General features: G+C 39.1%; 1 protein-coding gene across 1 annotated transcript in view; it reads right to left on the bottom strand.

Moving 5' to 3' along the window:
* The window catches only part of FRRS1_3 (DOMON domain-containing protein frrs1L), a gene marked incomplete at its 5' end in the record, with an annotated part of 32,848 nt that extends 20,367 nt beyond the window's left edge, over window positions 1-12,481 (bottom strand). The window contains one exon of the mRNA XM_012938983.3: window positions 12,215-12,481. Within this exon, the coding sequence (XP_012794437.1) occupies window positions 12,215-12,481 (267 nt within the window). The remainder of the gene's footprint in view (window positions 1-12,214) is intronic.
* Window positions 12,482-17,021: the final 4,540 nt, after the last annotated feature.

The following is a 17,021-nucleotide window of genomic DNA, read 5'->3' as shown; positions in this document are numbered from 1 at the left end:
TCCCCACCGCGCGTTATTTCGCTCGGCTCTCTTTTCTCCACTTCATTTCTCCGATCGTTTGCCTGTTCAGACCAACGATTGCATGAAATATACGCATTCAAACTTCATTCTCAAATTTAATTCCGTTATTCACCAACGCGAGTTAATTCGATAATAATATGCGAGGATTGGCGGAGTGTATATTTTAACAGCAATCATTCGATAACAATCCGAAACGATCAAATTGGAGTCAGACTAAGGGCCACTAAATATCTAATATTTAGCCCAATTTTTCAATTGACATCATTTACTTGTCTCTATAGGAAAGAACAAACGTAATTTAAATTTCACATGGTTTTTAGTTTGTGTCTTAACCTATACTAAGTAGCAAGTCCTAATTTGTAGCAAACACGAAAAGAACTACATAATGGTATGTGGAAATAAACAGAGAAACGAAAAAGTATACTTCGAAACAAACAAACGAAATATAGGATCCATGTCCTGTAGGCTTCAAAGGACGCAGTAATAATCCTATTCATTGCATATTTCGAAAACCTTCCAAAAAAGGTAATATCAATTCACGACGAAAATCATCTACGAATACAACCAATTTTTCAAAAAAAAACCCACCAAACTAAAATATAATTTTGAGCTCATTACTGACTAACTGGTTTTGATATGAGTTTCTCGAAACTCTAGTGGGAGGTTTTAAACGGTACAGTTCAAACATCACGAGTGAAACGACCATTGATGATGATATTGAATGGTCGGTGCCACCTGCTATGAATCGATTGAAGTTCGAGATGCGAACCAGCGGATAGTAACCTAGTGGTCGGACAGCTAAGAGTTTGCCGCAATACCCGAAAGTTCTCTGTTCAATTCTCGGTGGGACTAGTTCGTACTACTGAAGAGTCATCCCATACTAGTCCGAAACCCGCCATAAAACCTCTCAACCAAAAAGGTCCGGTAGCTGCTTTTCACCATTATCGACTTTCGGTAGTTTTTGTTACCAAGAGATATGTAATCTGTCAATAAATTCAATCGATTGACAGACATTGTGGAAATTTAGAATGTTTCACTTCATCTCAACAAGCAACTGAGAAAAATAGCAGCAGCAACGATAAGAAAGGTTCAAAATGAATTGAACTACAAATAAGCAAATGCCAGTACATTATCTCACCTGCTGAGTAACATTGATGTTTTTAATGATTTTGTATAAGCTATTCAACAAGTTTTTTTATTATATTCTAATTACAAGTTGATTTCGAAAGTAAACATGAATGATTAATCATGCTACTAATCAATTAAAATAAAACAGATTGTGGTTAGTTAGTAAGAAAAAAAATTTGCTGGAAAAAAATAATTGTAATAGTTGTTGACTGTTTATTTCAATGGTAAGCATTTTTATTAGGCGGTGTTCTTTACAATGGTTATTTTTAATGATAATTGATGTGACTTCGTAATCAAGTACGAGGTAAGGCGGACTGATTGATCGGTAAGTGGTAATCGACTTAGTATTTATGTAGTTCTTATTGTCAATCGGATTCTATCGATAAGGTATAAGTCAGGCCACTAATCTAAGTGACGACATAATATACACTACGTTACGGTGGAGCTCTGGAAGATGTGGAATTTTTCACGTACCTTAACAGTGCCATTGACTCGGTAGACCGCGAGATTCTGTGGCAGTGTCTGTCATTGAAAGGCGTACCACAGAAGTACATAAACCTTGTGAAGGCTCTTTACTCGAACACTACTAGTCGAGTCAGAGCTTATGGCGAACTGTCATCTACTTTTGCAACCTCAAGTGGTGTCCGTCAAGGCTGTCCACTTTCCCCATTTTTGTTTAACTTCATCATAGATCTACTGATGGAAATAACTTTCTCGTCGACTGAATTCTCGGGTATTGATCTCCATCCAGGAGGTGCACTTATCGACTTAGAATACGCAGATGACATAGTCCTGTTTGATGAAGACGCTGACAAAATGCAGAGTCTTTTGGTAGCACTAAGCAACAATGCCAGAATGTTTGGAATGCGCTTCTCTCCCTCTAAATGCAAGTTGTTGCTTCAGGACTGGTCTGCGTCAACACTTGAACTAAGAATAGGGAGTGAATTAGTCGAACGCGTTGGCAACTTCACTTATCTTGGAAGTCTGATCAGCCCTAATGGGTTGGTGTCTGACGAAATCTCAGCACGGATTCGAAAAGCTCGTTTGGCTTTTGCCAACTTGAGCCACCTTTGGCGAAGGCGAGATATCCGTCTATCAATAAAAGGACGGGTATACTGCGCGGCAGTCCGTTCTGTTTTACTTTACGGCAGCGAAACATGGCCATTAAGAGTAGAAGACACTCGTAAGCTATTAGTATTTGACCACAGATGCCTTAGAAATATTGCTGGCATCTGCTGGGATCACCGGGTAAGTAATAGTGAGGTTAGACGCAGGGTATTAGGGAATGATGATGGTAAATCAGTTGATGAGGTTATGAATCTTCATCGACTGAGATGGTTGGGCCACGTGTTACGTATGCCTGAACACCGACTACCACGACGTGCAATGCTATCCGGTATTGGAGATAGTTGGAAGAAAGTTAGGGGCGGCCAAACCAAAACGTGGCATCAGTGCTTGAAGTCACTAACTTCTAGTCTGAGCCATGTTGGTAGATGCAGACTACTTGGTTGGGGTCCGCGTGACTTTCGTAACCAATGGTTGGAGACTCTTAGTGACATGGCTCAGAATCGATCACAATGGCGTCGGTGTATACACTCTCTGTCTTCCCTTAAACTAAGAGATTAAAATCACTTCATATCTTTCTTTCTACGAACCAATTCTTTCTTCTTGTACTATATCTCTATATGCAATCTTTCTCTTATATATTACCACCTTTGACCTAACCACTGCTGTGAATACGGTGTTCATCTTGTTGTGCTGATGTGGTATGGCAACCTGGACCGATGCACATATGTGCCTGGTCCTACGTTGTAGCTGACTGACTGAGTACCATCGACGAACAAGGAGGGTAGGATGCAGATGTGAAGGCAAGGATTGGCAAAGGGTGACATTCCCATAGTTGAAGAACATAGAGAACTCAAAACAGCTGTCAGCCAACATCAGTCACAGTCTTCAATACGAACGTCAATACAGTTCTACTGTACGGAGCCGAAACTTCGAAAACCACTACAACCATCATCACAAAAGGTACAAGTATTTACAAACGGTTGCCCATGCAAGTTACTGAATGTCCGTTCGCCGGATACCATCAGCAACAGCCTACTGTGGGAGGGAACAAAACAGATTCCAGCTGAGAAAATTAGGAAAAAGCGCTGGAAGTGATTAGGAAACACAATGAGGAAATCATTAAACTGCACCATGAAGCAAGCGTCAACTTGGAATGCTGAAGGGAAACAAAAAAGAGGAAGACCAGAGAACACACTGTGTTGAGAATTGGAAACAGACATCTAAAAGATGAATAGCAACTGGAAAGGATTGCCTAGGACAGAGTTAGATGGAAAATGCTGGTGGACGGCTTATGCTTCTTGACGAGTGGTAACAGGCGTAAGTAAGTACGTAACGGTGTTAAATAGTTTCAGGTAGTCAACAGGAAATTATGCATCTAAATTTAGTATTAATAATCACTCATGAGCAAGGTGTTTCCGGAATATTGGAGGAACTGACGTTCCATATAGGATTCGGACCAGCGTCACATAGTCAGAGACACTGCCGTTAAGCGACTCATATATTCTTGGGACAGGATATATACACCAAATAGTGACTAACGTTATACTTTGGTTATCTATTCTCTGAAGAAGTGGCTTACTCTGAGTCACGAAATGTCAGAAAAGTCAATTTTTTACTCACTGGGATATCATAAATATATTAATTTATTTATAACAATATACCCAATGCTCGCGCGCGAGTCTGATAGGTCCTGTGTTCGAATCTCGCGGGGGCGGGATCGTGGATGCGCACTGCTGAGGAGTACCATACTAGGGCGAAACGGCCGCCCAGTGCTTCCAGGTTTTCGATGGTGGTCTAGCTTCAATTGACTCATGAATTCAACTACTGAAATTACTAAAATCCCCACAAAACCCCTTCTGATGTTGTTCGAAATTATCAAGTCAAATTATGGTAATGATACCTATAATGTTAAACTTGTTTAATATCTAGTGTTTACTGGATTTTACCGACCAAGTTGTAGTGTGACATTTAGTATAAGTGACTTAATAGTGTGTGTACTATGTTTAAATGCAATTTACGTATCTTCGAGTCAGTCGTCTCGTACAAGGATTAGTTATACTACTTAAATGATTTAAATCATCATGCCATTTTTATACCTTAGTTGTGGAAACAGAATATAGACTTACACAAACAATGTATTAGAAGAGACAAACAACGAAATTACGTCTTTAAAACACGAATATCAGAACAAACTTTACAGCCACTTGATTTGCAAAGGCGTGATTACTGTAATAATTTTCTATTTAAGATAACCGTTGTACCATTATGCGTACAACTTTCAGTTAGAGAGAAAAATGACAAGCAGTCAAGTGAAAATAGCTTAATGAGTACATAGTATCAAAGCATTCCAATGCCATTACTGATTACATTTTAAATAAATTATAAAAATGCATCCATCAGCTTGATCTAAATTTACTAATCTATTCAAAAACAAGCAAACAAACGAAATAATGAGCGCTACCCACTGAGATTAATTTAAATGGAATTATTCATTACTTAATCAATAAATGCTTTGTAAATATGTTAAACTAATTAAAATTCATTTATTAAAATGAAAAGAATATTCACGAAAATACTGTCGAATAATATATCAGTGAATACTATTAAACCTAAACACCGAGTACATGCGTGGATCAAATATATCAAATGGTTTGAATATAGGTAAAAGAAAATTAGAACAAAGAAGTGTTTGATTAGAAATGAAATCGATTTCTGTTGTCATTAATGAAAAAATAAAGCCTATTGAGTCTCTCTCTCTCTTTATACATATGCATATAATTACAGACTATTGGTAGTTTAGTGGTTTGAGAAGACTGTAATTAAAAGATAACTATGAACTCATCGAATACAATTTAATGAGATAGTTTCTCCAGGTAATGTTAGCTTGTGACAAAATCTATCTACCAGTTGAGCTGATGTTTAAAAATAAACAATAATTGTGTATTTGATACTGACTAGTACTCAGATAAGTTGTCAAAGTACCAGTAAGGAGTGATGACTTTTGAAGTCAACCATGGCGAAAGTGGGGCAGGTAATTACCGATAGTACTGGAAGATCATCGTACTACGGTGACTTAAGCTGAAAATATCAATCAGTGTCTTAAAATCAGTTATCTAAATGTATTCTGTGGACTGTAGATGATTTGTCAAATGAACCTTCCAACTATCAACACCAAAGTTACATTTAAGATGTCTTTATGAATAAATTTTCCATGTAATTATGTAGCAAATAATGGTTAACTTCAAATACTTCTGGGCTTTTAAATAAAAAACTAAAGCTGAATTAATGGATTAGTTCATATTAATCTACAATTGATTATTTTGCTCAACATGTACATTTGTGTAGCAAGGTGTGATCTTCAAGTTTAAAAAAAGATAATTAATAGCAAACAATAATTAGTCTACAAAGAAATCATTTACTGTATATAGATATAATTAAGGTAAATACAGCAAAACTTAAGTGGTCGCTATCAAAAATGAACTCAGAAGTCAAGTGAATAGTTGTGCGCTCATTTTCGTATCACATTTATTTTAAGCAATCTAGAGACACTAATCGGTTGTTAAAACAAGAGTAATTAAAATGGTCTGAATATAATACTAATTAAATAGATATGTACCAATAAAATCAGTGATCCACAGCCCCTATTGGTTATGCTGAAGGAAACAGAATGTTGAAAATCAAAATACAAAGATATACTTGGCACACTTATTGGTCGAAATTATATTTAACTCAATTATAACATACCATGATAATGATATAATATTCCTACTTTGAGAAGTACTTAGATTTGAAGATTTTATTCTTTTAGTCTTCTTTGAATTTGATTAGTTTACACTAACTGATACTCATAATAACCTAAGCAGTGGGCATGATTACTTAATAATATAAATAGAGAAAGGAATCAGTCGGTAATATGCAAAGTCACCAAATGCCCTAGTATGGCCAAGAGTGGGGTGGGCCCGCCCTCCCTCTCGAAATGCTCCCACACGGCCACGCGTATACACCCTCTGCCAGGGAAGTCCTACTTGCTGCCTTCTCGTGGCGGGGGTGTTGTTTACGAAAATGAGAGGACGAAAAGCGAATGTCCGGCGCTTTAACCGGATTCCAAACCAATGGTGCACATGGGCTCCAGTATCCTGAGGGAACAAATGTCGAATGAACCAATCGTTGGTCACGGGCTACCATGAGACTGCATCTCCTCATGATGCTCCACTGCCTTGTGGGTCAGACTTTTAGGTCAAAGGCTCGGGGTGTAGCCCTCTAAAAAAAAAACCAACTGCTTCGGTCTGGGCACCCGGACAGTGTCACAGCCCACACACAAACAGAATGAAATGACGATGTTTACTGAAAATTCTGTTCACACTTCGATTAACAGCCAAACAATTCACATTATTATTATTTACTACGTCATTTATTCACTCTCTTTTATTACCACTTTATGTATCCTTATTTTTCGACTTATGCAGCAGCTCGCTTATGGTGGAAACTCGGTTCTATATAAACGTTCTCGAGTCACTGCCTGGTTGAAAATTGTATGCTACCACCAACTACGAATACTGAAGCAGTTTCTCTGAAACCACGTGCACCATTCGAAATAGCTACCTTCAACATTCGCACACTTATGCAGGCCGGACAACAGATAGGGCTGGTTATGTCTTTGGAAAGTCATAATATCGGCGTCTGTTGTCTATCCGAGACCCGTATTCAAGACTCTGGTGAAGTACTACAAATTCGCTCTCCATCTGTCGCTTCAAAAAGCTTGTTTTACGTGTATCTATCCGGTGACCCTGTGGCATCTTCGTCTGGTCTTGCTGGCGTTGGTTTCGCACTAAGCGCTAGAGCTGAGGCAGCACCAGTCGATTGGATCCCCATTAATAGTCGGTTATGTGCTGTTAGGTTAGAAAGTTTCATCAAATTGAGAAGAAATCGGTGTGAGAAACGATGTCTTTTCGTCATCTCCGCCTATGCCCCGACAGATCGCAGCCCGGATGCAATCAAGGATGAGTTTTACCACCAGTTATCTGTTCTTCTCCAGAAAGTGCGTTCGACAGATATTGTAGTACTAGCCGGAAACTTGAATGCTCAGGTCGGGCGTCTAGGCACAGAAGAGAGTCGTTTAGGTGGCCGATGAGGGCTTGTTGGTCGCAGGACAAATAACGGGGACCGTCTACTGCAACTGTGCACAGACCACAACCTGTTTCTGGCTAGCACTAACTTTCGGCACAGTCATCGCCGATGTACCACCTGGCGTCCTCCCTCTGCATCTCAAGCTTGGATTCAGATTTATCACATCGCGACCAGCTACCGCTGGCGTGGTTGTGTACAAGACTGCCGCTCCTTTTGGAGTACCTATCTGGACTCTGATCATGCCTTGGTCTGCGCCAATCTTACCTTACTTTTCAGTGGACAACGAAGTGATCGCCACCGAAGGGTTGATGTCAGCACGTTGGTTGCAACTTCTGTTGGAAGTAAGTATCGAACCGAGCTAGCTTCTAGGCTAGCTACCACTCCACCGAAAAGTATAGATGAGCATTGGTTGCAATTGCATGACGCCATGAAAATGGCGGATAAAGTCAGTTGTGGGTTCGCGAAACGTCCCGCTTACAATCACTGGGTTTCTTCAGGCTCCTTAAAACTAATCGAAGCCCGTCGGTCTACTCCAGGTGACCATGAGTTTTACCAGAAACGAAGGCTGTTACGTAATGAAATCGGTAGAAGCTTGCGTAAGGACTGAGAAGCCCGGTGGTCGGAGCGTGCTAATGAGCTGGAAGCAGCAGCTGCATCTGGTAACTACCGGAAGCTCTTCCAACTCATCCGAGTCACTGGCAGCAAGAAGTCTGGTGTGAGCGAAACAATCTGCGAGGATGACGGAACGCCAATCACTAACATCCATCGACGTCTTGGACGATGGGCAGAACTCTTCGAAGGACAGTTCAACTGGCCTGCTGCTCCGGCAACATCGGTCAGACTGTCCTGCTCCCCATGGCCGATGACGGCTGATCAACCGAATGAGGCGGAAGTCCGCAAGGAACTCCAACTCTTGAAGTGTTACAAATCACCTGGCCCAGATGACTTACCTCCGGCTCTTTTTAAAGATGGTGGTGACTTTTTGACTAAGGAATTGACGACGTTGTTTACAAAGGTTTGGGAACTAGAGAGTGTACCAACGTCATGGAATGAGTCGATAGTTGTCCCTATCTTTGAAAAGGGTTCAAGTCGTTCCTGTAACAACTATCGGGGGATAAGTCTACTTCCGATTGCGTCCAAGCTATTGGCTTCCGTCATACTTCGTAGGTTGTTCAAAACTCGAGAAAGATTGACTCGCAGGGAGCAGGCTGGGTTTCGTTCTGGTCGAGGATGTATTGATCATATCTTCACCCTCCACCAAATGTTAGAAACACCGCCATACTTATCAAAGGCCAACAATCGTAGTGTTTCTTGACATCAGGGCTGCCTTCGATTCGTTGGACAGGACTGTTCTCTGGGATTGTCTATTGAAGAAGGGTGTGACTGAGAAGTTTATCAACATATTAAAAGCCCTATATACAAACACCTCGGGTAGAGTTATGACATACAACCACCTCTCTCCATTGTTCCATTCAAGCAGTCGGGTTAGACAGGGTGCCCAATCTCACCATTCCTCTCCAACTTTGCCATCGATGACATTCTGGAAACAGCTCTGATGGATGTAGGTAATAGTGGTGTGGATATGTTGCCTGAAGAAAGACTTCTCGACTTTGAGTATGCGGATGATATTGTCTTACTGTGTGATAACACCCAAGCCATGCAATCCTCAATTAATCAGTTGGCAATCAGTGTCCGTAAGTATGGTATGTGCTTTGCACCTTCGAAGTGCAAAGTACTTCTACAAGACTGGCAGGATTCTAGTCCTGTACTCACCCTGGATGGTGAGAAGATAGAAGTAGCTGAGAAGTTTGTGTATCTAAGTAGCCGCATAAGTGCTGGTGGTGGCGTGAGTGATGAGGTCAATGCACGTATAGTGAAAGCCAGAGCGGTTTATGCCAATCTGGACCATCTTTGGCGCGTTCGTGATGTCAGTCTGGCCGTAAAAGGTCGGATCTACAACGCGTCGGTGAGAGCAGTTTTGCTCTATACTTGTGAAACCTGGCCTCTCGGAGTTGAGGATGTTAGACGACTCTCTGTGTTTGATCATCGTTGTCTCCGAAGGATTGCTGACATCCAGTGTCAACACTATGTTAGTAATGCAGAGCTTCGGCATCGTGTGTTCGGGCGCAGAGACGATAATCCAGTCGGTCTCGCCATCTTGAAACATCGACTTCGGTGGCTTGGACATGTTCTACGAATGTCATCCCAGAGAATTCCACGTCGCGCATTATTTGCCGACGCTGGGACTTGTTGGAAAAAGCGGAGAGGTGGTAGTGTATGACATGGTGTCGGGGTATGAAAGAAAGCTGTACGGGACTGGCTTCTGTTGGTCCTTCACGACTCCCTGGCTGGGGTCCGAGAGATGGTGCGACACAGAGGCTAGAGACGTTATCAGATATGGCCCAGAATAGAAGCCAGTGGCGATCCTGCTGTAACCTTTTACTTTCTTCATAAAAAGTGGTTGTATCTTCCTTAACTGAAAGATTTTTTTCTGGTTCTACCCTTCCGTTCCCCCCATTACTATTATTATTATACTACCTTACACTAATCTGTCGTTATTGTTCTTTTTTTCTTTTGCGCTCCTTACCTTCTTTTTTTCTCTCCCCATTCTCATTGTTCGTGTGACGCATATATATTTGGTGTCCTCTTGTACCAATATTTATGTGTTCAAATAAATAAATAAATAAGTGTCACTTCAAGATGTCATACCACATTAATTCAGAAGAATAAAATTACCAAGACAAATTCCAGAGCAGTATAAGTAGTGACAGTAAAGGTGGATTACACGTAGCACAAAAACGATGAACGATCTTAAAAAACGAATTCATAATTTATCCGACCCATTGACTTACCAATGATCACAGGAGAAAACAAAGTAATAAGTTTCAGGATACGAATAAAAAGTAGTTTCTGATAAATTACTACCGAAACGTCGCTTTAGTTATTTATTGCTACGTTAAGTAAAGAGCTTTTGCTACAATACACAAATATAATTGACTTCTTCCCATCAACCTCGGATAACGTTTTTGTCTCAACATATCGTATATTTTAAAATCAACTTATTAGTCTGAAATCCAGGTTTAGAATAGCATACCTTGAATCTCTTATCCGAAAGATTAGGTAAAGATAAGGCTTGATCGAAACATTATTAGCTTGAATTAAGCAAATAAGGTTTCGATTTAACTTGAAACCACAACGAACAATAACAGACGAGAGAATAAAAACAGAAACTGGTGGTTGGAAAATACGTAAACAAAAAGGAAAATAGAATGAACAACAAGCAAAAGTAAGCCCCTCACTTTTCTAGCATCTAACACAACTGAGAATCTCGAGAACATTTAAACGATTATTGTTAGTAAACCTGATTATATCTATAGTTATCTATGCTTACAACTCCCATAAGACGTTAAAAAACAGGTCGGGAATACTTTGGTTTCTGGTGTAACGTCTAGTGCAGCTAGGTAAGAAAACGATAAAACTCACAAATGACAACATAAGAGTGCTTTTAAAATCTCACAAGTTTGTTCGTTTTCCATTGCCAGACGTACCAAAAGTTGTAATTAATGAAACATTTTTGCTAAAATTTTACAGAGAAAATTATTTACTTGGTTGCTATTTTGCTGAACTTCACCGACTAACCTGTTTTAGCAACAATACTTTTCGCAGCTTGATATATAACATTGTCGTTTTCATCGATATTATTAGTGTCTTTATCTATTGCTCATATTTCATTTTTCTGAAGTTCATTAGTAGTTTACTTATTTCATAAAATTTGTCAGACAGTGGTTTTACCTTTATTTTCAGTCACAAAATATCTTTAAATTCACATATTGATTGTCCTTATAACCTTGTCTCAAATATGTTAATTAACATACATGTTCTGTATTTGTTAGTTAAGCTCATTTTGAAGAAGCTTGTACGAGTAGTAACAAGAAAGACAAACATTTGTCGTAATTCCGGAAAAAGTTGAATGAATTGAGAGACCCCTATCGCCAAGACTAACACAGACCACCCAGACTCATGTCCTTCCTAAACTGAAATATAAAATCCAGAAACAACATGAATCAGTTGCATTGAAACGGGAAACAAGAGGTATTACAGCAACTTTTTGAGCTGGGGACTGATATTTATGATGTCAATCATACTAAATATGAGGGCTGACAAGCTTTTATACGTTTAAAAAATACCGACGTAAATTTCCGGAAAGTAGATGTCTTATGTATTTGTATTTTATAGTAGTGAACACATCTATCATCAGTAACTAATATTACATAGCGCCTAAGTTATCAATACGTGTAGAAATAAACCTGTAAGGAGTATGGATTTACACTTAAATATTAGTGTTCGCTAGTAAGAAAAAGGACCTTGAAAAGTTGAGGCTTTGAAAACTGGGATAGCATCATTAAATTGGGTAATAAATCTTCCCGTAGTATCTGGTATAAAATACATTGACTGTTAGTAGCTAGAAAAGGTACACACATGATAAAAATATCCAAAGGAAACAATGTGTCGAAAACCCCTAGAATGCTTTTAATAGTCAAGTGAATGATATCATATAAGATGTTTGACACCTGAAAGCTTGTTGAATAAATATCGTGTGCAAAGCGAACATATAAGTTAAAACGAATCAAGTGGTTTACTGACTTGAAAGACACTATGACCACTAAACTTGACAAATGAGGATAGTGAGAACACATTTCTAAGACCATGACATATGTAAGAGTCTACACCATACATGATCACGGATGATAAAATCGGCTTTAGCACTTTGAGCGAGATCATATTTGCACATCATAATGCTGAAATTATATGAATAAACAATAAATAGATAGAAAGCACTAATCCACATTGTCTCAACATGATAACTCACCACTCTTTGATCTTTTGAGAAAGCCAGTGCTATAAAGCCTGTAACTTTTTGAACATTCCCTCTAAGCTCAAATTCCACGTAATTTTCAGACTTCACGGACACCAACTTCCAGGTGACAAGAAATGCACAAGATGACTCGGTACACATAGCAGGTCTCAAGCATCCCTTTGTTGAAGCACACTCGTGTAATGTAATGTCTGGAAAAATGGCGTTGGCAAAGGTAGCTGACAAAGCCAAGTTAATAAAAACTGTAACCAGAAGGAACATGACTATGTACCAAACAACATCAATTGCTGCGCTCTATCAAGGACAGAATGTTGTTAAAGTAATTGAATGGGTTTAACAAACTTCAGTATTAAATATGGGAAGCCTATCGACCCATATTAATCCTTGCAATTTGCATTACTGTGGAGGTCTAATCTCATTTTGAATATATTAACGGAAGGTGCTGATATTACGTGTTCCGGTAGAGAATTCCAGTAATTCACTGCTCGGTGAGAGAAACGAAAATCTAGATGTAAACGATTTGATCTCGGTTTTCGAACTTTCTTCGAATGTCCTCTTAAATGATCAGTCCTAGATGGAATTAAAAGATAATACATGTTAGTACCAATGTCATCGTTCAATATGCGATAAGCCAATATTAGATCACCCCGTATTCTACGGTAAGATAACGGAAATAAGTTAAGGTGTCTCAGCCTGTCTTCATAAGATAGGCCAGATAGACCTTTTACCATCTTAGTACCTCGTCGTTGGACTCCTTCATACTTAAGGCAAGGACTCTGCTTGAATCCCATATTCTAAATGTGGTCGCACGTAAATCGAGAATAATAATCTAAACATTTCATCGTCTAAATACTGGAAAGACCTGCGATTAGACCACAATAGCCCATAGCTTTTCTCAGCAGCAGCCTTACTGTGATTAGTGGTTTTGAGACCACTGCTTATTATGACTCCTAAATCTTTATAGTTTCTTACTTTGGGTAGCACGAATCCACATATTGTATAGTGATACGATTCATCATAGTTATTTATTTGCATCACTACACTCTTATTAGGATTTACTTCTAGTGACCACCTGTCCAACCATGCCACCAATGAGCTAAGATCATTCTGTGATACTATCCTATCCGACATACTGTGTATGGGTCTCCAAATTTTTATGTCATCAGCGAAGAGTAAAACGAATGGTTTTGCTATAGTTGGTATTTCATTTACATAAAGTAAAAAGAGAAGAGAACCGAGTATTGTACCCTGAGGAACTCCACTTTTTACAGTTACCCACGAGGAGAGAGCCCCATTTAACCTTACCCTTTGTCTCCTGTCACGGAGAAAGTTACTTATCCAATCTACGACTGTATAATGAATTCCAAAACGTTCCAGTTTGAATTTAAGACCAGAGTGGGAGACTTTATCGAAGGCCTTACTTAGATCTATGAAGATCACATCCACAGGAATATTCCAATTGTTTGCAGCAGCACAATCTTCTCTTGCAATGAGATTTGTCAAGCATGATAGGTCTTTTCGAAAACCATGTTGTGCCCTGGAGAAAAGATTATGCCCTTCAACACAGTTTATAACAAATATCCGAATGATTTTTCCATCAGTTTTACAACTGCACCAGTTAAGCTAACGAGCCTATAGTTAATAACTAAATCCCTACTCCCGGCCTTATGCACCGGACTTATTATAGCGTCTTTCCAGTCTCTTGGCAGTCTGGACCGCCTCAGAGACATGTCAAGCAGTATCGCTAATGGTTCAGCAATTACATCTGATATGGCTTCCATAATCCTAGGATGAACACCATCAGGACCACTGGGCTTATCACGTTTGAGATGCTGAAGTAGCCTTAAAACAGTACCTTTCTCAATGACTGAAGGGTCCAACAGCGAGCCGCTGAGATCACAATTAATCGTTGGTCGTTCCTCATTACCGATAGAAAACACTTTAATGATAAAGCTTCAGCTTTCTGCCAAGATTAACGGATCTTTTTGTATCAAAAGTGATGGAATTCCATCGCTTCCCTGAGTTTGCCTTTTTAAATACAAGAATAACCGTTTCGGACTATATCTAGAATCCCTAACCAATTGTTTTTCATATGATCGTCTAGTCCTACTTATTAACGCTTTACAGGCATTCCTAATCTTACAGTAACTGGATCTGTATTGTTTTAAGCCAGTAGAGATGAACATATTCCAGTGCTTCTTCTTTTTTATAAGAAGTTTCCTGACTGTCTTAGTTATTCATGGTGGACTTTTAGTCGGTCTTCGCGGTACCAGGTAGGGTATGAACGAGGACGTAAATAAACTCAACTTACCTTCAAATACAGACCATGCTCCTTCAACTGACAAGCTAGTACCTACAAACCAATTTGTCTTAGCAGCGCATTCCTGAATGACTGATATGTTAGCTTTCCATACATTTGGGCGGGGTGTGACCTGATCGTATAACATGTCCCTAGTTCTAAACGTGAATGACAGAACAGCGTGATCGCTGTTCACTAACGGTGGAAGAAATACAATTATTTAAACCACCAGGATGGGGCCTACAGTCATTCATAATAAAGTTACATAACTAATTAATAAATACTCGGAAAACTAACTTGACTTAATCGTAGATCCACTTCGATTTCAGTTTCATTTTAGAAGGGACGGGAGATTAGGTGGCCCATGTTTGTCTTAGTGATGGTGATTTCTCAGTTCATTCAACTCTCCTCTGAATGCGTCAACGGGTGGAGCCTTGATTATGTTTAAAGGATAATGGTTCCATCCGTTAATGATTTGATGACAGAATCGTTAATCAATAAACAGTATGCATCGTGATGCACTTGAAAGTATCTATCAGAAACTGCTAAATTATATACAATTCAGATGAATCCTATAGGTTAATTTGAGGATCTAAACTATAGCCTACATATCTTATGGCTCTCCATATCTCGATATCCTCAGCATACGACGAAACCGATTATGAAAAGAAATTATGTAGGTCATTTCGCACAGGAGGAATAATACTGATCCCACTTAGCACAATTTCTCGGCTGCGGAATTCTTCTAACTCTTTAACAACCTCACTTGAATTACACATAGATCAAAGCATATGCTATGGGGTTTTGAAATAACATTTACCAGTCCCCTCAGTAATCTAGGACACCTTTCATCAGGTCCTCTAGATTTACATTATTCAAGCTCATTTACACAGACCAAAGGGTTTTTTAATGATCATTATGTTGTAAGGAGGCGTTTGTATGAATCTAAGAAAATAGAACTAGTACTATATATACATTGGAGAGGTTATTTGATAATACATGAGCATTATCGTAATCATCTTACATTAATGATGAGGTACTACCATCTCCTATAATAATGATATGTTGCTTTTTTTCTTGGTCTTTTACTTTATGTACGAATATAAGCCTTCATTGTATTCCACAGACTCCCCAATGGGCTTTTCTTCATGTTATTTTCTAGACCTGTGTAGGGTCGAAGCGCAAATATTTCGAGCTTCTTGATATTGATATTTTATCACACCAGTAACCTAAGTCCCTCTAACATCCTTTCCCTATTACAGAGGAGGGTAGAAACCTTACTGAGCTATAGTGGGAAGTTTCTCAGGTTCTCCCATGTATTACAAAAAACGCGTAATGGTACGACATTTTAATGTACAAATTTCTAAATACTTACAATCTGTTTCAATGCTGGGTTTTTGTGTTGTTGTCCAGTCAGTTGAGGACACTGAGTGAACAGTTTCCGTGGCGTCATCAATATGAGATCTAGTAAAGATGATTCGGGGTTCATCTCGTACTTAGTTTCCCTTTTCTTATGTTGCACAGGTAATGACCGCGTCAGGTGGTTTCGTTGGAAGAAAACTCCTGACAACTAATTTCTTCGATTTTTCTGCCAATCGTTGGTGAATTAGGTTCTCCTAAAATCAAATATCGGCCGATTAAATAACAAGCCTTTAATTCGCCTTGCGACAGTACATTTGTAATAGATTAGGTTGTTTGGTTGAGAGTCGACCTCAAACAACCAAGCATATGTCAAAATAGTACAGTTCAAGTGTTTATTCACTTCTTTATTTTTCATAGGCGTTATATTTATAGCACGAGGGTTACCTTAAGGCACGAAACATTCGCCTTACAGTTTGAACTGAGGCAAACCAAACTAGTTAGCAGCTCTTATCCTTTGCATTTCAGGCGAAAACTAGTCCGAACTCTCCACCTTTATGGGATATGTTATCGATGGTGATAAAAATAATATTACTCCTAAAGACAAAGAATACTCCTCCTTCTTTACACTTCTGCGTTCTTTTAGCTCTTACCCATATGAGATTTTGAAGGACATGTCCTCTATTGTCCACAGGCTGGATCACCCAAATTTCGATGACAACGACCACATCCGGCTTGATAGGGTTTGTCTGGAAAAATCGCTGGATTAGCTTGTTGGGCAAGTTCTGGGCATTTCTGAAACGAACAGGAAGTCCATTTAAGTGGCTTCTTGTTTCACCCAAAGTGACTTTGAAATCACTAGTTGTCGAAGTCTTATCATGTGAAATTTACACTCTTAAGAATTTTCTAGCCAACAACTGATTTTAGCTTTAGTTTTTATATCTTCTTTTCTTCTAATTAGTCCGATCATGACGAACTCTTATCAAACCGGTTTCATTCTCAAATCCAATTCTAAGGTCATGGCTATCGCTCTCCTTGACTCAATGAAAGATGATTGACCGTTCACTATGATCAGTCATCAATTTTGCAACTAAGATGAGAAGAGTCGCTGAAACATTGAAATCTCAACCTATCTGGTAGGTA

Source organism: Schistosoma haematobium, chromosome ZW (genome assembly GCF_000699445.3).
Source record: "Schistosoma haematobium chromosome ZW, whole genome shotgun sequence".
Classification (NCBI taxonomy): domain Eukaryota; kingdom Metazoa; phylum Platyhelminthes; class Trematoda; order Strigeidida; family Schistosomatidae; genus Schistosoma; species Schistosoma haematobium.
This window is presented reverse-complemented; position numbering and strand designations above follow the sequence as displayed.